Source organism: Pseudopodoces humilis, chromosome 17, assembly GCF_049639895.1.
Source record: "Pseudopodoces humilis isolate 2021_Gansu_Grassland_sample_001 chromosome 17, ASM4963989v1, whole genome shotgun sequence".
Taxonomy (NCBI): Eukaryota; Metazoa; Chordata; class Aves; order Passeriformes; family Paridae; genus Pseudopodoces; species Pseudopodoces humilis.
The window spans coordinates 1,596,530-1,618,937 of record NC_142216.1 but is presented as its reverse complement, the minus strand read 5'-3'; the positions used below and the strand labels follow the sequence as shown (position 1 = coordinate 1,618,937).

At 42.0% G+C, this 22,408-nt stretch overlaps 1 protein-coding gene across 3 annotated transcripts in view; it reads right to left on the bottom strand.

Moving 5' to 3' along the window:
• Positions 1 to 444: 444 nt before the first annotated feature.
• Positions 445 to 22,408, bottom strand: part of CSNK1A1 (casein kinase 1 alpha 1) — a 32,150-nt gene continuing 10,186 nt past the window's right edge. Inside the window, exons 3-11 of one of the 3 annotated variants that reach the window (XM_005523685.2) lie at positions 20,695 to 20,821; positions 18,930 to 19,028; positions 16,438 to 16,521; positions 13,558 to 13,697; positions 10,366 to 10,444; positions 9,301 to 9,375; positions 7,893 to 7,999; positions 6,897 to 7,045; positions 445 to 1,964 (exon numbers count right to left, since the gene is read on the bottom strand). In XM_005523685.2, coding sequence (XP_005523742.1) covers positions 1,957 to 1,964; positions 6,897 to 7,045; positions 7,893 to 7,999; positions 9,301 to 9,375; positions 10,366 to 10,444; positions 13,558 to 13,697; positions 16,438 to 16,521; positions 18,930 to 19,028; positions 20,695 to 20,821 — 868 coding nt within the window. In that variant the 3' untranslated portion in view covers positions 445 to 1,956. The remainder of the gene's footprint in view (positions 1,965 to 6,896; positions 7,046 to 7,892; positions 8,000 to 9,300; positions 9,376 to 10,365; positions 10,445 to 13,557; positions 13,698 to 16,437; positions 16,522 to 18,929; positions 19,029 to 20,694; positions 20,822 to 22,408) is intronic. The other 2 variants (XM_014253102.2, XM_005523687.3) reach the window with 2 other exon arrangements.

Here is a 22,408-nt window from a genome sequence, read left to right as displayed (position 1 = left end):
CTTATTTGGATGGGGAGTTTGGGAAACCATCGTGGCCAGGAGAAGGAGCTCCATTTCTTCTCCCACCTGGCAGAGAACACTCAGGAGTTCCCCAGTGTGCTTTGCTATCTCTGAATCCCAGCAGCCTTCCCAGTTATCTACCCCAGTGTTTATTATTTTTTATTATTGTTAGCACACAGTGTTCTCCACCTAAAGTTTAACATCTCAGGGCAGATCCTTCTTGGACAGAGAACAGGGGAGCTTGATCCACATCAGCACCATTCCAGGAGTGCACAGTGTCTTATGATCCTGAAGAAATGGTTTTCAAAAGAGGAAAAAAAAAAAAAAGATCTTTTCCAATGGTAAAAAAGATAAAACTGTGAGCAGGAATTCTGCTCCATACATGAAAACTGTCTAAAAAAGCAAACATACAGACAACATTTACACAATAGGCATCTGGCAGCATTTTCAGACATTTTTTTTAATTTATTCTGACATGCTATAAAGGAATAAATTACACTGTTAAAGAATTACCAGCAATAAAAGTATTTCTTTCTTTCAGCTGGGCTAGAATAGGAGTGAGAAGGAAGACAGCCTGGGGCAGTAACCAATGTGAACTCTGCATGGTGCGAGGCTGCCCCCGAGAACAAGAGGAAATCTGGTCATATCCACTTCACAAGAACTTGAAAGAAAATGCCTTGGTTTCAAACCATCCAAATTATTTTTTCCAACCATTCCAATTTTTTTCTCCAAAGCAGCAACGACGAGTCAGTCCAGCCGAGGCAGGACATGGCAATGCTCAGAGGCTGCCAATCCCAGGTCTGCAAAAGATGCCATTTAATTTTAATAAAAATTCCAATCTTATTATAGAGGGCTGGTCTCAAACAACAGGTTATAAAAATGCAAGACTGCCCCTTCCCCCTCAAGGAAAAAATACAAAATTTATTTAAAAACAAAATGAGGAAGAGTTACAACACTAAATCTAAAATGATTTAGAAAGAAATATGACTTCTTTTGCTTAACAAATGGCCTTAAAAGTCGGTTTAAAAACAGGGTAATGTAAATTTCTTAAACTGAATTAACAAGGCAAATTAAAAAAATCTCATTTCCTTACAGAAACAGTTTTTAGTTTTTAATGAACTTGTAAACAAAAAAGCTCCCGCTTCAAAATAAAAACAAAATCCCAGATCATATAGATGTTTACAGTGATTACATTTATCTAAGCAACTTACATACAGGTTCAGTTGTAAGATGTTAACTAAATTTTGTGACAAATATGCTGTTTTTCCTTTTATACCAAGAACATTATAGAGTTAATGCAGAGTCCTAAAGATTATCTAGTAGTCGCTAAGTTTCTCTTAAGTCTTCACTTTAGATGCTGTTATTTCTAGCACAGGTAAGCAGGCAGAGTCTTTCATATGCTTAAAAACTGGAATCTTTGGTTACTACCATGTCAGCTGGCTTGGTATGTTGCACATAGAAGCCAACAACTTTAAGAATGTTTTAAGTGTGTACAACTTTCAAAACCCAGGGAGGAATAACCAGAAAAGAGTGCACAATTGTGAGCATTTACAATTATCACAACTGTTGCCGAAGACTGTTCATGCCATTCTTCCAAAACAATGAGATCTCATAAGCAGTGTAGTTCAAAGTAAAAAGGTAACAAAAATTGGCATATGCACAATTTTCTCCACTTGTGTGTCAACCATTAGTTAACTTTTCCACTTGAAAAAAATGCAATAGAAAACTGGACACCATGTTTCACTATCTCAGTAATATTCACAATTACAGCTGCTACAACTCAAAGTGCAGCATCACTGACACTGCCCAGAGCCAGTTTATACTGATATTAAGTTCTTTACACCAAAGAAATGGTTGCCCACAGCCACTGGCAAGTGTATGAACTAAAATTTCTAGGATTTGGGGAGTGATAAGTCCTGCTCCGATCTGCTCTGCTTTGTCCCATCCTCGTCATGCTCAGAAACCTGCAAGATAAACACAAGGGGAAACTTACTGATACGGGATGGAAACGAGCAACAGCTTTCACAGAAGAAAATTCAACAGCAGTTATGGTCATTCAAAGGGGAAAATGCTGCTCCATCTGGGAATTGCAGAGGTCCATTTCCAAAGGTAACCAGCATTTGGCACAACTCTGGAGCTCGCACACCTCTCGCTGACACCCAGTGCTGCACTGGGAGCTGGGCTCAATGCACCAGCTGGATGCCACATTCCTCCAGCAGGAACTCAGCCCAGCAGTTTGAAAACAAGCTGTGTTACTGCCACTAGGAAACAGGATGTAATTTCATAGGATTGTTTTCTACTTGTCTGCAGTGGCTCATGTTTATATCCCTGAATGTCAAGCTGTCATCTGACTGCAGGGTGCTCTCCAGAGACGCAGTACGGCAGTGTCACACGGCCAGGCAGGGATAACTCACCTTACAGTGACTGCTGCCACCACAAAGCCACAGCAGCACGCTCTGGGCAGCCAGAGCAGCAGGCAGAACCTGGGACAGTGGCTGGGGAAGCAGCACAGCTCAGCCTTGGGAAGGGCAAGTGCTGACTCACATGACAGGGGAGCTGGTGCACACACAGCGATTCTTTTAATGTTCAGTATTCCAAATGACACTGGGGGATAGGGAGAGGAAAGGGATACACACAGATCTCCAAGAACCAGTTACTGCAAGCTGAGCCAGTCCTCCCTCCCTGCTCCTTGCTGGTGACTCAGGTGGCAGGGCTGTGCTTTACACAGCGAACAGGAGCCTCAACCAAAGATGGCTTTGCCAAGCGAGTTTCCGTTCTGGATGCCCTCCAGACAGGATGGTTCTGGCCATGGGTGAGTTCATCACAGCAACAGCTCCGAGTTTTTGCAACAGAAACCTCTTCTCAGTGAAATACAGACAGAGCTGACCTCAGCTATAGCTTGTGCTGTCATCCAGAGAGAAGCAAGTGCAAACAAGTCTGACACTCTGTCCAAAATGTATCTGGAGAGCACCCAGAAAATGGCTTTAACTCTTGCAGCACTGGCTACAGGTCATTTCAAAGAGGTTCAGTAATTACAAACACAGTGTTAATGCACTGAAAGACAATTCTCTTTATCCAGCACTGGTCATACTAAAAAAAAAAAAAATAAAATCCTGCACCAGAATTAAGACAGCCATTCCCACTTGAGTGTGAATTCCCACAGAAAGCCCACTGACTCCTGAGTTTCCTAATCCTTACTTGATGCATACAACCAAAAATTATGCTGTTTTTCCATTTAGTGTGTTCAGCAGAGAACACTGATTCATCTTTTGAACCACTTTCTCCGTTAGAGCAGCCAAAACAAAGTCAACAAAGGAAGAGTGTGGAAAGAAACAGATCAACTCCCTGCAGCAGAAAACTGAACATTTCACAAGAATTGGATGCCCGAACCTGAGGACAAAGGACATCCCAACAAGTGATCTGCTGCTATTAGAACTCCTCAAACCCAAGGTAATATGAGCAGGAGAATGTCCAGCTGCAGAGAGCAACAGGGAACTGGATTAAATTCAAAATGTCCCTTGGAAGTCCTGTTAAGCACAGCCCAACCACAGCTGTCAGATGAGACGCAGATTCTCAGCACACAGAGCACTGCTGGCATGAGGAACGTGCTGCAGAGTTCATGGTGGCATCTCTTCCACAGATCTTCACTCCATACAGGGCCAAATCATCACTCCTTGTCCCTCTGAGGTGTTGCTCTTATCTCTGAAAATCTCTGTGCTACGTGAGGAATCTTCAAACTGCTTTATTATTACCATGGCTGAAGAGCTGATTGACAGGGGAGCAGCAAGTGTAGTGTAATTCCCTCAAAACCTCCTCAATTTGAAATGCTCAAACTTTGTGTATTCTCCATTTCTCCAGACAAGCAAGTGAGAAGTGTTCAGTTGTCAATAATTCTAATTCTCAAGCAGAGAAGCCTCAGTCTGTTCTATGCAATCCTGCCACCACCACAGGCATCCAGCAAATATTAATGGACCTGCTGACAGCCTCGCAGAATCTCCACTGCCAGGAACTAAAAACACCTCTCCCAAATGCAACTGGTAGACTTTATCCTGCAGATTGACTGCTTGAGTCACTTTTATGACTGAGGGAAGATGAGTGTAAGCACAGTTACAAATCACACCTGAACAACTGCTGCACTGGCAAAAGAGAGCCAGCCCAACTTCCCCGAGTCAGCAGAGCTCTGTCTGCTGGAACAGTTCACCTCTCCCAAGTTCCAAACCAGCTGACCTGGCTGTTACAAAAGACACTGCACAGAGTTCCAGAGAGGGATAGGGAAAAAAAAATAAATTGGAGAGAAAAAAAGGCCATGGACAGAACAGGTTATTCTGGAACCAAGCAGAATATTTAGCCTGGATAAACTCTAGGATTCATTGATGATTTACCATGGATCTGAGTTAAGGGAGACAGGAATATCTGTAAATGAGAACACTGGACAAACAATCTGGGCTGTACTTCTCTGGCCCACCCTGCCCAGATGCACATCTTCAACAGCACTTTATAAAGAACTGCACCTGTACATTGCCATTTGCAGGACTCCAGTTCAATGGATGTGGTTATCAGAGAGGTAACATTTGATACCAGGAAGCCTTTTAAGCCACTTCCACACAGGCTTTGCTACAGCAACTACAAAAGAATTTAACTGAACTTCATAAAAAATAACCAGGTATTTCATCCTCTCCAACATGACAGCATCCAAGCCATACAGCCTCCTCCTTTCAGCTTAGCTGGGTTCAAAAAAATCTTCATTAATAAGCAGAATTCCAAAGAAAAAGACATGGAGGATTTTAGGAATCTGGAAATCTTTACTTTGATGAAGAGATGAAGCCTCTGAACTCTTCAGCTGTTTGCCAAGCACTGTTTTAATGCTCTGCTGACATTACAGCTTGATCGATCCAAAGGTCACAAGCCTTTCTTGGTGATGGGAAGAGGAGAGTAATTCCCAAAAAAACCCAATGAAATTGTGCTAAAACACCAGGAATTTATCTTAGCTGTAGCAATGGGTCTCCACCAAAGGACAGTGTGATAAGGAATATGAATCAGTGAACAGAAATGGTCTAAGGTTCTGTGGCAAAGCTTCCCTGCTCCTTGTGCCTGGCAGTGAGCTCAGCTCTGCTCTCTGCACTGAAGCATCACTTCAAGGTGCAGGCAGATAATCACTTTAATGACCTTTTCTTTCTCCACACACAGCACCTGGGCAGAGACTGTCTGAGCCAGGAGAGCAGCACATTAAACCTCAGCACACTTCAGTAAAACTGTGTTTCACCAGCTCACAACTCGATTTTCAGGGCAGGTCCCACATACAGATCATCACCTCCTGCAAAGCTTCACTTTGAGCATGAGCTGTTGTGAGGAAGGTGCATTTTTGCTCAAATTATCTTCTGCTCGAACAGCCAACCTCTCCACACCCCAAATTGGGCTGGGTTCTGAACTTCAGTCACAGTTTTTCTATTTCAGGAAGCAATCCAAGCGCAGGTGATTAATCACCCAGTCTGTTACTGGTGTTGCAGCTGAAGGAACTGGTTTCCAGACAGATCCAGCCACTCTTTATGCCAAAAATCTGATACTTAATGGCATCTATGAATTTATTTTTTTTGCAAGAGCCACTTAAATCTTGGGAAAAGCAGCAGTTATTTTATTACTTCATTTATTCTGGCTGAAATGTGGTTTTTTTGATAGCTATCTTGATTAAAGCCACCTGGTAAAGTTTGAATGCTGCCGTGAAGAACAATGTTTAAGTTTATTGCAAACACTTCTGCATTTCTTTTATTTCCAGGATTGTCATGTTCGCCAAGTATATAATTCTATACATGTAAAAATGACAGACAAGAGGTTCTGAAGAGCAGCAATGGTTCAGTATAGAATTTAAACCTTGCTTCTCTATTCTCAGTCACACAATCTCATTAGTTTCAATTTGATCCACAGCTCAGCTGAAGGAATTGGTTTCATGGCAAGACTGGCTCAAAAATGCACAGATGTGGTAGTTTCATCCTAGGGACTTACCAGACTCACACCAGCACATTTACATCACAAGAAAACCCAATATTTTAAAAGCTTCTAGACCATGTGGAAAAAAAAAATCTGATGTGCTTCTGAGTTTTCAGAACTCAGTTTTCAGTTATTACACAATTACATTTGAACATGTCACAACATTTCCCTTTGAAACCATAACCTAGAAACATCAAAAAATCATCAGGAAACCTGAAGCCCCACCCCAGAGCACCCAGATACCTCAGAAAATTGTGAGTTGGCAATCCACAGCAGTTTGGGGTTACTACATGATTTAGACAAGGCATTTTGAGCTCACTGGTCCCTCCCTTGAACTCTGGACCAAATGTCTCAATGTAAACCCCCTGGAGGAAGCCAGAGCAGTCACAATTTTCTGTTCCCAGTGTTTGAGGCATACAGAACAGAAGCAAACCCACAGCACTGTACCAGGTGCCACAGAGCAGAACCCAAAGTCTCTAGATCCTTTCCTAGTCAATGAGAATTATCCCTTAAGAAGTGTTAGGTCTAGGATTTTGGATTGCATTATATATTTATACATATATAAGGCCGTATATATGTACATATATAAATCAAAATAAATCAAAATGTCACATTCCCAACACCAAGTCAGTTTCTTGTTTTTTGGAAAGTGGTTAATGCAGGAGCAAAAGATGCAGTGGTTAAAAATGACCCAACATCCCCAGAAGAAATGATATGAATAACAAGGACATTTTGGTATAAAGTTAGTAGTCAAATTCTCCAAGGACGTCTTTTGGTTTTGCTTTTGAATTTAAGAGCCAAATGTAGTTTTTAAACCACCTCCTTGATCTAACACTTGGAATTGCCACCGTGGTCCAAATTCGTGGAATTTTTGTTTTTCCTGTAACGTCACTTGGTTCTTGGCTACTAACCTTTCATGTTACTCTTGGATTTGTCAGTTTGCTTGCCTGTGGGGGTTTGGGCCTGCTGCCCCTGCCCACTGGAAGAGGCTGCCTGCTGTGCTGCTTTCTGCTTTAACATTGTCCAGTCGAATGTGTAGTCATACTGGTGGTTCAAGGTCCTGCAAAAGAGGGAAATGTTCTGCTGTAACACGTCAGAGCTAACACGAAGCCCTGCCTGAAATCCCAGAACTAGGGGATAGCTCCTTCTCTAAGCTGCTTTAGAGATTATGAATGGTATAGAAATGCTAAGTATTACTAACTTAAAGGGATTCTTGCAGCAAGCCCAAATGCCAGCCAGCAGCATTTACTCACTGCTTACACAAAGGGCTGCACTTGTGGAAGCAGCACTTCCTCCCAGCCCAGCTCACCCACTGGCTGCACTGAGCTTCTGAGCTTTTTTTTTTAAATATAGACATAATTTCAAGGAGAGACTGCAGTATTGTACATCACTGAATAGGAATTCTTTGGATTCCAGAAACCTGGGGGGAGACCCAAGAGATCAGTGCCAGCCCTCCTTTTGACAGATGCTGCTCCCTGCACAAGGTGGAACTGATGTTCCAGTTACTCTAACGAGCTCAATGAAGCAGCACTCTTCTCCTCCACTGATATTTCTTTCCTGGGAACCACTGCTGGGCCCAGCACCAATTTCCAAACATAAAAAGCTTCAAAGACTCCTACCAAGGGGTCAATTTCTTAATGTACTTGCAACAGAACCTGAAGTATGGGCTCAACCCTGTGGTCACATCACACAATGCAAAAACAAGAGAATCTTTTCCTTTTATGTTTAACATTGAACAATAATTTTCAGATCCTTTAAACAGCTTTTGAAGCTCTGAAATGAAAGAAGTCCCAGAAGAACTCCCTACACCACATACACAGGAGCTGCTCTCTGCAGTGCCAGTCCCACAGAGCAGTTCCCAACTGGATCCCTGAGAAGTTTCTGTACTTTTCCACTTGGAGACTGACCTGAAAAGAATACGGAATAATTGCCTCAGATACATGTAATCTGGTGCCTCTTCAAAGCGCAGGCCACGACAGTAGTTCAGATACATGGCAAATTCTGCAGGGAACCCCTGTAAATCAACAGTGTTAATCAAGCCATGGCTTGCAGCAAAAACCTTCTAACAAAGGCAAAAAGTTGTACATCTGTCTCTAACAGCAGAGGAAAACTGGTTGGAGATGTATGAATGAATTCCACTTTGCCCCTAGTTGTTAATTTATTCTGTATTTCAGCATGTGGATTTGCTCAGGTACACACTCCTTCCCCACAAATGTTACCTCATGCATGGTTTGCAATCATAAGCTCTCTGCTACCAGAACCTTCAACATTTAACTTACTTATAAAGCACATTGTTCATCTAATTAAATCTTGTTCTTATAAACTAAGTCTCTAAAATAATGATCATTATCTGTTAAGAGACTCACTCCTGTTTCCTTGATAATCTGCTGGAACATAGTAGAGACAAGGTCAGCTAATAAGCATTAAGTGTGAAAACTTATGAAAACCTTTTTCAAAGATTTTTCTGCTTTACATTTTTAAACATTTAATGGTGTATGAAAGCCTACCTGTAAAAGGTAATAGCACACAGAACTATTGGTGCTGTAATAGAGAACAGTGCTGTAAAAGATGACAGGGTGTAACATCCCTGGAAGTTCAAGGCCACACTGGATGGCCTTGTGGAGGGTGTCCCTGACCCCAGTAGGGGGTTGGAACTGGATGATTTTTAAGGTCCCTTCCAACCCAAAGCATTTCGTGAACAGTTTAACATCTTGGGAGATGATGTCAGGCTCTTGGGCTATAGATGGGCAGGACTGGAAAGTTCAATCCTTGGTGCTGCTGTCTGAAGGGGCACAAACCCTGCTGAGCTCTCAAGGATCTTTAAGAAGAAGCACTTGGATGCCACAGTGAAAGAGGAATCTTAAAACTCAAAGGAAAACAAAGATCACTTTCATCACAGCCACTACTTGAGTCAGGGCAGACAGAAAGTGGATGTGGGCAAACCAGACAGCTCCACCTTGGTTACTTATTTATTTCTGATGTCAAACCTGCACTGTAAACTTTGAAGAGCTGAACAAGCCTCACGTCAGAGCTGGGAGCTTGCACAGCCAGCAGTCAGCAAGACCTGAATGATGGTGGCATGAACTTTGCCAAGGAACAGCAAATGCTGCCCTGTACCCACATTCCCAGTCTTGCTGGGTGGCCAAACACAAGGCACCCAGTGCCTGCCAAAGCAGTATTATTCAGAAGCAAATGCCATGTGAGGCTATTTAATATACTGGCTCAAGTTTAGGGAAAAAAAAACCCAAACAAACAACAAACCAAACAAGAAAAGAATTTCCATTCCACAGTATGACATCATTTGGAAACTCTTACCTTACACAAAACCTCAACAGGAGTGGACATTTTCTTTTCACTAATCTTTTCATACTTTTGCTTCTTTGTTGCAGCCTGTGGAACATGTAGGTCACAATATAAGAGATATTGTGCAACACTGGATTAACAAGGACAGCAGCAAAAAAAAAAAAAAATGACAAAAATCCTTTGGTCAACCATAAGTATTTTATGTGAAATCTCCAAGTCCCACACACTTATTGCAAAGAGAATGAAGGTCAATCTGGTATTAAGATTTGGCCACAGTTTAATACCATTTGTCGCAGTCTAATGCTTCCATCACATGGCACAGCTCGTGTAGTTCTAGCTGCTGCTTTTGTCCATTAACCACAGCAGACCTGCAGCTACATTTGCCAAAGTTGTATTAATTCCCACTCAGTGCCCCATTCAGGGCTGCCTGGTGCTCCAGCACCCTTTACATTCACTTGCAGCTGAAGAGCTCCACTGGCCCAAAAGCTGCTGCCCTTTTAGAAACTGTGCAGCTGCAACACCACTGGAATTACACAGCTCTCACACAGAGGAAGAAAAATTATTAAAACATGAAAACCAATCACTGGTGTCTAAATAAGTGAATTAAGAAATGTCTGCCACGTTTGTAGCTGGTTCCCATACATGGAAATCCTGAATAAGCCTGCTGCAGTTAATGATTATTCACTTGTGCCATAACCTGGACTGAAGATACCACTGAGGCTGAACTTGCCAGGCAAGAGATTATTTCCATGCACTCTCCAGCAATTCAAAAAACCACTAACAATGTTATTTTCTATTTCCCAAAGGGGCCTCAGCCTGCAACAAGACAATAACTGGCAAAGATGATGTCAGCTATTGTTTAGCATAAATTTTAAGACAGTCCAACAATGCACATTTTGCCTGCTGCATAAGAGGCAGAATCCACAGTCTATAAATATCAAGCTTTGGGAAAAGCTGCTTTGTACAACTGAGGCTAAACATTATATAAACCCACCTGACAGGCAGAAGCATGATACCCAAACATGAAAAAAAAAATATTAAAAGGGTGGGGGAGGGAAGAAAAGCATCATAACCTACCTTTAATCCTTGCCAAGGCAGACTGGTTCTGTTAAAGTACATCAATACATAGCCTAGAGACTCCATGTCATCCCGACGACTGCAGGAGGAAAAACACAAGGAATTACAAATTCTGGCATTTCTTACTCTATTCCATGGTACTAGCACTCAAAAATTTAAATTAAACAAATAATTCAGTAATAAACCCCAAGAGAACCCTAAGATAGGAAGAGATCCTGTTCATTTTTTAAGCAAGGAATATTCATAGGTATTGTGTGTTCTAAGTTTCCATCTGGAGTTACACTGATTTGGGAAAACTTTGGAAAATAAAAAACAGAAAACAAACAAACAAAAAGCCCATGAAATTTCTTTCCTGTCTTCTTAAGTAGCTTGGGTAGAAACTGAAGATTTTCCTGTGGGAACCATGGAATGCGTTGTAAGAGAGAATGAGGTTAATGAGGTCAATAAGGCTGTAACATCATGTCAGTAAAATTTTTCCCTGAACCTTGTCTCAGTCAGGGATCAATCCTGACCACGTGGTCCCTAAAGGGCATTGCTCCTTTCTTCCTTCCCTTCTGTCAAAAACCCCTGAGCTGTCTCTGATTTTAAAAGGCAGCAGTATTTATAAAGGTGCATGAATCAGTCAGAGGTGCTTCTGCCTTCTTCCCACTAAAGTCTGTTCCAAGGTAGCTGGAGAACTCCAAAGTGATCCAGCCCCAGACTTCACTGAGAACTTGCACAAATTCTCATGCAAAAGGCTTCAAATGCTTTCTGCCCTGCACATGTTGCACATCCCCACTCTGGCCACATGAACACCACTGTACTTTGCTCACAGCTTTCCTGGGAACCAAGACCAGCACAGTTCACTGGACTGGAAAACACACTCCAGGATTTTTTTTCCTCTTGGCAAAGTTGCCTCTTCCCAGCTGTGGTAAAATCAGATTTTAACTCTGACTGCCTTTCTGCAGCTGACATCTATTCAATATGAGGCAGAAAAATATCTTCTTTTTCTCCTCCCTGCTCCCTTATGGGGACAACCTGGTGGGATTTGCTGCTGCTCTGTCATCCAGAGAAGGATTTAAAGGGTGGCAGGACTGACTCTACACCTCCTACCCCAACAGGGGATCAAAAAGCTGACAGTGGTATTGCAAACAGGATTACACACAAAGGTGAGGGGAAAACAACTCCCCAGAAGTGGGAACAGGCTGTAACCTGATCTATCTGCAGATCTTGGTAGGAGAAGAAAGAAGCTGGTGATGTTTTGTGTTCTAGCCCAGCCAATATAACCAGAAGAGTCTGGTACCCCTCGCTCATGGGCCAGCTCTGTGCCCCTCTGGGAACAAAGGAAAAGCTATCCCAGGGGAAAATCAGCTTGGCTCCCTAAAGCTTTTAGCACAAGGCCAGAAAAGCTCTGCCGTGCCCAGGGAAGAGAGGATTGGTTCCCTCCCTCAGCAGCAGCTACCTCTGAGATCATCTCAGCTGCAACATGAAACCACAGACAAAGGGCTGAAAAATGATACTGAGTCCACAAAGTCCAGCCTGCAAAACTTGCTAATTCTATTACAACTGCAGATTTTAATCACCAACAGCATTCAGTGAACCTGTACAGGGCCATGACATAAAATTATGTTTTCTGAGAAGGCAGTGATAAATTCAGAAGCAATAAAGGGATTAAGAGTATCCATCCCCCATCCAGCTCATTGTTTTAATGTTTAATGTCATGATCTTGTAGTAGGAAACATTTAGTTCTGTAAATCTGTAATCGGTACATTGCATTTGAGAATATATCGATAGAAGTAGTTTTCAGGATTTGGAAAACAGGACAATCCTAATCATTATTAAAATAAATAACATTGCAAACAGCTCCTTGAGTACAGCTGTCATTACCTGTAGGAAAACATGTTCTGTAACAGTTAAAAGTACAGGACTAGAAGCTGAAATATTCTGCCATAAGCTCCAGAACTGGTTTCTCTTGATTACAGGAATGTATTACTTTGCCTCACTGCTGGCTTGACCTAGACAGTTTAGCAGCTTTTAGCAAGCATCAACCTACATTTCTAATTATAACAGAATTCCCATTACCAGCAGATATGGTGTAAAATCCAACTAAATTCAATTTATGGTGTCCAACTAAATCCAAAGGCAACATCCTTTGCAGATCCCTCCTTCACTCTCAACTGCAAGCACAGATACTCCCTTACCAGAACTGCTTGGGACCTATGAAATGCATTTAATTCAGAAGTGACACCTGTCATTTACCTCCCTGAGCCACATGCCAAGCTGGTTTAAATATGACGCTGACAGAAAATAACCCTGAAGGAACCTTAAGGAAGTTAAAGTAAAAAAAGGAAACATGGAGCATTTTAAAGACTCATTTGCGGGTTAAGTGTTCTGTTGAAGTTGATCACGAGAAATTCAGTCATTCCCATCTTGGTTAACACAAAGGTCAGAAGCACAGACATTCCTGAAGCTTTAATTATCCAAGAGAGGTAAAGCCACACCCTTTAGTTACCCACTACAATATTTAGGCACAGATGTAAGGAAGAGAGGCACCCCTTGATACATCCCATGAATACCTAACACTTCCAAACAACCTGAAAAGTGCCCTCTCCACTGGAAAATGCTAGGATTCTGTAGGAACAAAATGCCTTTGATCCAGAAGATAAAGATGTGTTTCTTGCTTAGTTCAAATATATAAATATATCCACACACATGTGTACATACCTACACACATGACTACACCAGAAACTAAAACACAGTGACTGAAGGTGTTTAAGTCTTGCTTGCAGGCAAAAGGAGAAATAATGGTTTACTAAGCTGAAGAGAGTGAGAAAACAGGCCAGACACCAGCTTTAGAACAGCCTTTCTTTGTTTACAGAAAGGCCTCTCGAGCCAGTCAGCAGCAGTGCCAACAGGTACCAACACATCAGCAGAGTGCACCATTTTATATGTGAAGGGCCTCTGACAGACCCACATCAAAGTATGGTTTAGCCTTTAAAAAGCCAAAATAATATGCAGAGCATCCACCTGATGTCTGCAAGACACACAGTCTCCTCAAGAAGCAAATTAGGTGCTTGGATTTTTTTCCCCCTATCCTTGCACAGGCAGCCAAAAGGAAGAACAGTTGCAAAGTGATGGATACACTTTTCATATAAAATGAGCTCAGACTCTTGAGGAGTTTCCAAAGATCACCCTCCAGAACGTTGCACTCACCTCTGCTCAATGCCAAGGTGTGCATTGATGCTGGCATATCGAGCTGTGCCAGTGAGATTTTTGTCTTCTCTGTATGGTATGTGTTGCCTTGTCCTGTTGTCCCGGTACTTTTTGGCCAAACCAAAGTCAATAAGGAATAACTTCAAGAAAAATGAAAATAGGTTAGATTCCTCTCCAGTTCCCAAAATTCCCAACTTCTGTCACTAGGCATTAGCTATGTTTTAAGACACCCAGACAATGTAACAGCCTACAGTTAAAAGAAGCAAAGTAACAGTGCGGAGGCGCAACCAGCTTTAACTAGTCAGTTAAAAACTCAATGGTGAATTAGTTCAAGCCTTTTCTCAATCCCCTGCGATGGATTAGATGGTGCTACTCAGCCTCTGGAGCTTAGTTCTACCACTATTTTCTATCACTACTGTAGTCTGATGTCTGCAGTGCACAGCTGAGGGAGGAAGATGTGTGAAAGCACATCCCCAGCCCCACTGACACTGGAGCGGGTCACACACACGGAGTTAATGCGCGAGGCACATCCTGCAACCTCCTGTCTCAAAGAACAGTGGCCATTCTGCAGAGCACGAGGCCAAAACCTTCCCCAGCAAACAAGACAGCTTGTTCTTGGCTCATTTGAAGGCTCCCAGAACTCTGCCACAGCAGCAGGACAAACTCGCTGGTTTTAACATAGCCAGGAAGCTGGAGCCGAGGAATGGATCCAGTTTGGGTTTCTAATAACCAAGCTTGCCCAATGATTTGGTATTTAGCAACCTGAGTGTGTGGTAATTAGTGTGTGGTAATCAGTGTGCTGCCAGCCAGCCCACCTACAAAGGGTCATCCAGGCTATACCTTCTTGGGCAAGATTTCAGGACTAGGCAAAAAAAGCTGAGGCAGAAAGAAGTACATAAGGAACCTTTCAAATTCTAGCACTCAGACTTCAAGCTACAAATCCTGATTCCAACACTGGATTAATGCTACAGGATCAAGGACTACAATCCCTACAGACTGATCAGTGCTGCAAAAGTAACTTGGGTGGGGGCAGAACATGATGGAAAGAAGATACTGGAAGTTTGATAAAGTCTCAGTAAAAACCAACTCAGTATCACCTTAAAGCTGATTCCAGAACTGAAGATACATCTTTAAAAGCAAACTGGACACTAAAATACATCCAAGGCTGAAATGGGGGATCATTTCTGACACACTGGAAGTGCTGTGCACTAGGAAGTTCAACTCTGTGAAGTATCCAAGATACCAAAAGTTTCTGAATTGCAGAGTAGCTATGGTTCAGAATTCTGATTCAAGAAGATTTACCAACTCCTGTAGCCTAGACAGGAAAAAGCAAAGCTAAAATCCTCTTAAACTACAGGTGTCAGAGCAGAAAACATGGGGTTGAAGTCTTGCCATGATTTATATGCCAACATAAGGCACTGCAGTGCTACATTTGCTGTTCAGGTGAAAGTCACCCTGCAAGCCCAGAACGCCTGGAGCAAGGGCCATAAACCCAAGTTTTTATATCGACTCCACTGCTCAGACAGCTCAGCAAGGTGTGAGTCTTGGCTGTGCTGCACCCACTACAGGCAGCTACTCAGTGAGCATGGATATGTTCCCTGGCTACCAGGAAATCATCTGATATGGCAGGAAATATTTGATATTGAAACCCAAAGCAGACAGTATAAAGCTTTACGTGATTGCTTGGCTGCAACTGTCCTAGAAGCAAAGCCTGAGCTCAAATGCAATCCCTCATTTTCTGATTTGGTTCACAACACAGACCTGTAACTGGGTATTATTTTACAGCAGCAGCAGCTTCCCTGGGGAAGTTTGCTCTGTTCCCTAGCTCAGGATCAGTCTGTAATTCCCTGTGGATGGGTTGAAGGCAAAGGAGTGAGTCCCTCCTGGAAAGAATTAAACTGGGAGACACAGCCCAATTTGGATGAGCACAGAACGTCCCAGTGCCAGCCCTCAGGAACACATTCCCAGATAACCTCACACCACCTTCTTTCTGTTTGTTGCACTATCAGCAGGAAACTGGAGAAGTAGGGCACGATTTTTGCCAAGAGCAACTAGAAGTAGATCAAAGTCTGTGCCTCTGATAAGAAAGTTTCAGAAGCAGACAACAGAAGCCTGTCAGCTTATGTACAGCAGGAATCCGCCTGGGATTTAATCCATGGAGACTACTGTGGAAAGCTGTGGACCAATGGCCAAGCTCCTGAGCAGTGATTCATATTCAGCAATTTCCAGCTGTCCTGCTACCAGCTGGCAAATGTCTTCCTCTCTCTGCAATTCATCTTCTCTTCAAGAGTCAGAAATACAACATTAGACACTACAAGATAAGCTCCTGCTTCTCCAAGACACAGCTTGTTGGAGTAATTTCAGTTTTTAAGCACAGTGGATGAAAATATTAAGTCTTCATTACACATTTGGACTGATTTTGAACAAAAACTGCATGGGGAGGAGTCTGGCTGAAGTGATAACAGAACTTCTCCACGTGCATCCATAGGAACTGCAGGAAACCTTCAGCAAAGCAAGCAGGAGCCCTGCTATTTCATGTCCATCCTTCACCACATTTTTAGGAGATTTTGAGTTGGAAAGACCACAAATAAAACCTGCACCTGAAATCAAGCACGGACATTTAGCCCTATCAAAGTTTAGAAATCATTCCACAATTTAAACAAGCGCCACAGGGAAACATCTTAGTAATGTTACATGTTTGCCAAGTATGTCTGAATAATGCCAACATAAGAGGTGCTTTTGCAAGGTCTACATTCTCCAGAAAAACGAAATAAAAAACAAAAAAGAAACCAAACCAAACAAAAATAAAATAAAAATAACCAAAACAAAAATAAAGCACATGAATTTGGGGTTGAGGTTGGAATAGGAGACAGTTCAGACCTGGTTTAATCCTGAGAAAGATGGGTCCTGAGAAGTACTAACAGTCATGCTTCTTTTCCTCTTCCCCACTGGAGATTCTAAACACTGAACAAACAATAGAGGGTGGCAGTGCATCAAACAGTCTTGCTTACATTGCAACATTGGCCGGCGCAGACAGGCAACACCGAGGCGTTCGAGAAAGAACAGGGTAGCCAAATGCCATCCTTCTTCCACCAAGCACTGTACTTTTCAAAAAAACTGTATCTTTCCATCTTTTTTGGGTTTTTTTTTTTAGCAAGATTTTGATTATTTATAGCTGTATTATTATTTTTATTTTTTTTCCAAGGAGAAAATTTGACAGATGGGACAAGGTAAATTTCAACTGTGAGCCGCTCCAAAATGGCACTGCCTTAACCAGGGATAGCAATGGTGACATTTGGCTCTATTAAAAAAGGAAATTCAAGTTTTTGCTTACAAAAGCAGCCTTTGGTTCCACAAACTGCCCTTCCCCCAAAAGACATTTAGAAAAAGTAAATCTTCAGTAAGGAAGAGGTAGAAGGCATTTAGTCACCTTAAAGTTTACTTTCATAAGCATGCAGGGCTTATTTCTAGCAGAGCTGGAAATTCATCTTTTAATGTGGGAGCAAAATTTCTCCCAGTCACCAAATTCAAATTTGGAAAAAAAAAATCAAGTTTTTGTTTTGTTTTGTTTTTTTTAATATAACTGACAGGAAGCTACTGGAACAAGATTACCATGCTGTTCTAGTCTTTGTGGCTGATTTTCTTTGAACTGGGTAGTCATCTCTAAAAAACCCAAAACTACACTTGGTTACAAAAAGAAACATTAAATACTGTATGGTGGCAAGTGTTTCCTAGACAAGGCACTTGATTCCAAAACTGAAGGAACCCATTCCACATTTTGCTCATGCAAAACTATTAATTTGCTCCTGGGTCAGGATCTACCTCCCTAACCCCCTGAGACATAAGTGAAGCCCTTGGCCACAGTGTTTTACCACCATATCACTGCCTGGCTCCCTAACTAATGGGGAAAAAATTGAATGGTTTGTAGGCAATTTTGTCTTTCATTTCAGCTGATGCAAATCTAATGTGTTCCTCCTCTAAAGTAAGCACAGCAGCAATTTCTAGGCCATTAATCCACACCAAGATGAACTGGAGTGCAGCAATGCCAACCTAGCATGACTGTGCAAAAGTATAGAAAAATGGCCCAAAAAGAACAATTGGAAATCAGAAACTAAAACTAGGAAAAAACCAAAATAAAAGTTTTCAAGTTCTACTTTGAGTCATGCCAGAAAATTAAGGAGCCTAAACTGCTCAACACAGCAGAGAAAAATAGAGCTGTACAGAGTGAAAGTATGAAACTTGGGAACAAACAAAGTTTAACAGCAACAGGATTACATAAAGACTGTCTTTCAGCTGGAATTACAAGCTTTCCCAACAATGGTTGTCTCTAAACACTCAGTGCATTGCACCTCTTCAGACAAGAGCTGTTATCTCACATTATCCAAGCTTTCCCCTTCTAATGCTCATGGCCCTGAAGTTGGCATTCATACAGGCAAACAAAGGTAAACATTTTGATTACTGGTAGTGCCTAACCAGATGAGACATCCTGGGACGGCATATAGAGGAGATAAGTGGGAATCTTGCTTCCAATAAACAGCTTGATCACGTACATTTGTCCTGAAGTTAATTTCTAATCAGTAGCATGCTTAATGCATTGCCAATGCTGCCTGTCTGCCCGAGCTCGACATACAAATTGCAGGATTAAGCATATTTCACTCAAGAAAACTAAAAAGAAAATGAAAAAGTTGCCTTCTAGGCAGGAAACATGCACTTCTGACTATGTTTACCCATCCCAAAAAGTGTAACAACCTCAGCCCACCCCCCACCCACCCTCAGCCTTTTTTCCCCCCACAAAGTAAACTGAGACAAAATTTTTGTTGTACAGCAGGTATGCTACAGCTTAACAGTTTTCCATCAACATAACTGCATCATTTATTTTATTTATAAAGGCATCTGCATGTTGGCTCTTGGTCTTATCCACAATTCTGATGCTTGAAGAGACTTTACCAGTCTGTCACTGCAAGATTTAATGCCCTGCTGACTGGTAGGTCAGGAGCTCCCACGTTGGCACAAATTGTTTTCATCCGAGGAAGTCAGCCCCAAAGCCAAAGGTAAGATTTGACTTTTATCATAGAGGAATAAAATGCTATGACAACAGGTATCTTCAGAGAAGTAGTCAAGTTTTCTCTAGGGTTAGTTTATAACTTTAAGTCTAGAAATCATTTTGCAGTCAAGTGCATCTCCCAGGGTGGGTCACAGACCCACAGCATTTACAAGTGGACACCAAGAAAACCAAGTTCTCACACCCAAGAACTGTGGTTTAGCATCCAAAATAGCAGTTTTAGTAATGGATTTTACAAAAGTTGTGCAGCTGGAATCAAATCACACAGGCATTCCCTCTGCAGCTTGGAAACAAAGAGCTTTGGACTAACCTTATTACAGTGACGCCCAATACCCATTAGGAAGTTATCTGGTTTAATGTCTCTGTGTATAAAATTCTTTGTGTGCACATATTCAATTCTACTGATCATCTGTAAAAAAAACCAGCAACATGTAAGATTTCAAAGTGAGCAAGACATTTCATTAAACCTTCAATGCAAGCATGAATTTTTAGTGTTACCTTCCTCTGCAACTTCAGTTTATGCATTTCCTTAATGAAAACAAATTTTTTAAAATGCTGTCTGAGTATCTTTTTTCCATGTCAAAATTCCATAATCTTGGTCAGAAACAGGCAGATTAAATACCTGAGTATTTCCCAGATATTGAAGTTCATGTATCTAACTACAGCTTCCTATTAAAAAGTAATTTTTTGTCATCACTTCAAAGGTTTTATAGCTACCACAAGCCAATTTTAAAGCTCATTTGCTCCCCATGTCCCAGTTACTCATTCATCTGGTTATTCATTCATCAAACATCACTTTTCCAGGCAAGAGTTTTCATGGAGCAAGTCACAACTCGATGGTGGTCCATCCTGTCATATCTAGGCTACCTTGACCCCAGAATACCTGGAGACATGGAGATACTCTGGCACATCTGTGTCATCATATAGGGCCAACCCATTTCCTGTGGGTGAGATCACAGCCCGTGGTTGTGGCACAGCTCTGCAGCTCCTCAAACACTCCTCTTGCAGGCTTGAGTTGTTACATCACAGCCCTGACAGCTGTTTGCTGGACTGTGCCCTGAAAGCCACTCCTGAGCACTGATATCCCCCATTTCTGCCTGTTTCTCAGCTGATGGCTAATTAATGTTTATTATCCAAAAGAATACTGCACAATCCCCTTGTGGATTCCCTGGAGATGCTGTCACACCCAGACTCTGGCTAAGTGAGCAGGCAAATGGCTCTCTAAAGCAAGCACATAACCCTCTTAGGGCAGCTGAGAGAGAACAGGGACAGCTGACCTTGTCTCCAGACAAATGCCTTGAGCTTCCTTGGCCAAGAGCCTGGGATTCTACGAGCATCTGGCTAAGTGACAACTTGGTACTGACATCAATTACGTAACATTAGATGAAATTTCAACTACCATTGAAAAATTCAACTTGAAAAACCCTCACTGCTTTTTCAAGGAGCTGAAAGCAGCACAATCAAGCCATTTATTAAGCAGCAAGAAATAAATATGGCTGCTCATTTCAAATGCTGTTTTCTCATGACCAAGTTGGAAAAATATCAACTGCTATAAAAAAAGACTTCAGAGAGTTTTAGAGGCCTCGATTTTGTTGGAGGTAGAGTGGCATCTCCTCTAACAGCTTTAAGAACTCTCTGTGAGGACCAAAGAAGGAAGGCAGTTCTTTATTACTAGCTCACTGTCTGGTCCCAGAGGCTACAGGAGGGTGTGAGAGCACAGGGCCAATCTTGCATGTTGTCACCACTGGTCCCACTGAATCACATCACCCACAGCTGGAGAATATTTCAGCCCCCTATCACAACCCCCATGGCGATACTGGCAGTGAATACACCCAAATTAGTCTGACTATTTTAATGAAGTTGCCCTGAAAGCAGCAGCACGAAGGAGCAGGCAGCTGCAGTGCCCTCCCACTCGGTGCATTTTGTAGGGCAGAGCACACAGAAACCACCCTTACTTTGTCCTTATTTAGGTCAAGTGTTCACTTAGTGTATAAAACACTGCATTAATTATTTATCCCACTCTGCAGAGAACCCCTCAGGGCCCTGAAGCTGCTCCCACCAAGGTGTGCACGTACCTGGTCTGCTAGCATAAGTACTGTTTTCATCGTAAACCTGCGAGAACAGAAGTTGAAGAGGTCTTCCAGGCTGGGCCCGAGAAGATCCATGACTAGAACATTGTAGTCCTTTTCTTGACCATACCACCTGCAAGACAGGAAATGATCCAGCATTAGCAGGAATCTTGCTGCAGCCCAGGATACCATCAGTGCTCTCAGCTGCAAGGGCACGTTGCTGACTAATGTTCCATCTTGAAAGCTAATGAGAAATTAATGCCGGTAATATCTTATTTTTCCTGGAAACAAAAGTCTGAGCGCAAACCAGAACACACAAGTTGGCAATTCTCCCTGAAAACAGTACTCCAACAACCAAAATACCCAACACCAGAATGAAAATGCAACCATAGCAGCAGTGTCCTTATACTGAGGGGTGTGTACAACACCTGGACTGGAATTCCTCTGCAGGACACCTTACTCTCATCCCTCCTGCAGCATTTCACTTCACAAAACCATCCTGAAATGCTTCAGGCTTTGTTTTCAGGTCAGACTTCTCTGCACCAGACCAAAGCAGTGCACCCCTATACTTTTCTATTTATTTTTCAATTCAAAAAATGCCAATAAGTTCTATTGTCCAATTAAGTTGAATATAAAGGCTCTTTATCAGGTTTTTAATATCACAGAGAAAGAAGCACTTAAGTAAATGTCAGAAAAGCAAAAGTAAAAACATGACAAAATATTAATTGCAGCTATACTGTGATAGTAACCTTTAAGTGCCCAATACATCAATTTGGGGCAAAAATAAAGGCTATTAATGTTGTGAGGACAAACATAAGTCCTTCCATGGATATCTTCCTTTCCAACTCATGATTAACACTTAATAAAGCCCTGCTTCATTGCATCTGCAACTGGGGGTGGTATCTCCCCACCCAAGCTCCTGAGCAGACCTGGAGTCACACCCTGGACTCCTGCACACTTGAAAGACAGGGCTGGAATTCTCTCCAGTCCTTCTGCACATCCCAGATAACTACACCGAAGTGACAGCTGTGTGTGAAAAACTGTTTTGAAGCTGACATGACACCTGTTTGATCAGAAGGCTGTAATTTTGCCTTTTCTAAGCTTCCTTACATCAAGGACACATTCCCAGTAGTCCAGGGAGATTTTTCCCTCAATTTCCCAACAGCAGTGGCATAGACAAGGTACACCAAGGATTTGCCTCATAAGAGCATACAGATAAAAAACAAAATAACTCAAGATTCAGCTAAAGTAGCTGCTGGGGCTTAAATATCTGTACAGACACTGTATTTCCACTTTAGGCAAAGACTCCAGTACACCAATGCATGGTTGTCTGGAAAACAGTTACCACTGATAAAGTCAACAAATTCCTAGGTATTCACAGGATTCCAAGCTTAGCTTAACTGGAGTAGTAAAATAAAATGTTTACAAAGGCAGAGAGAAAAGATTCTATATTTGGATTTGTTTCAGGAACTGCTGGCCTGTACACCTTCCCACTGTCTGGATTCTAGGAGAAACCATACCCTTCATTCCTGCATTGTTATAAATCTGATAAAAGTTATACACAAGCTGTGGATCACATTCCTTGTTTTCACAGATCAGTCTAATACCTTTATTGATTCCCTACATCAAAATGGGATGCAGAAAATATGTATTTTGAAAGCAATCATTCAACTGAAATGTCAACAGAACAGCTCTGTAAACAACTCCAGGAGTCACAGGT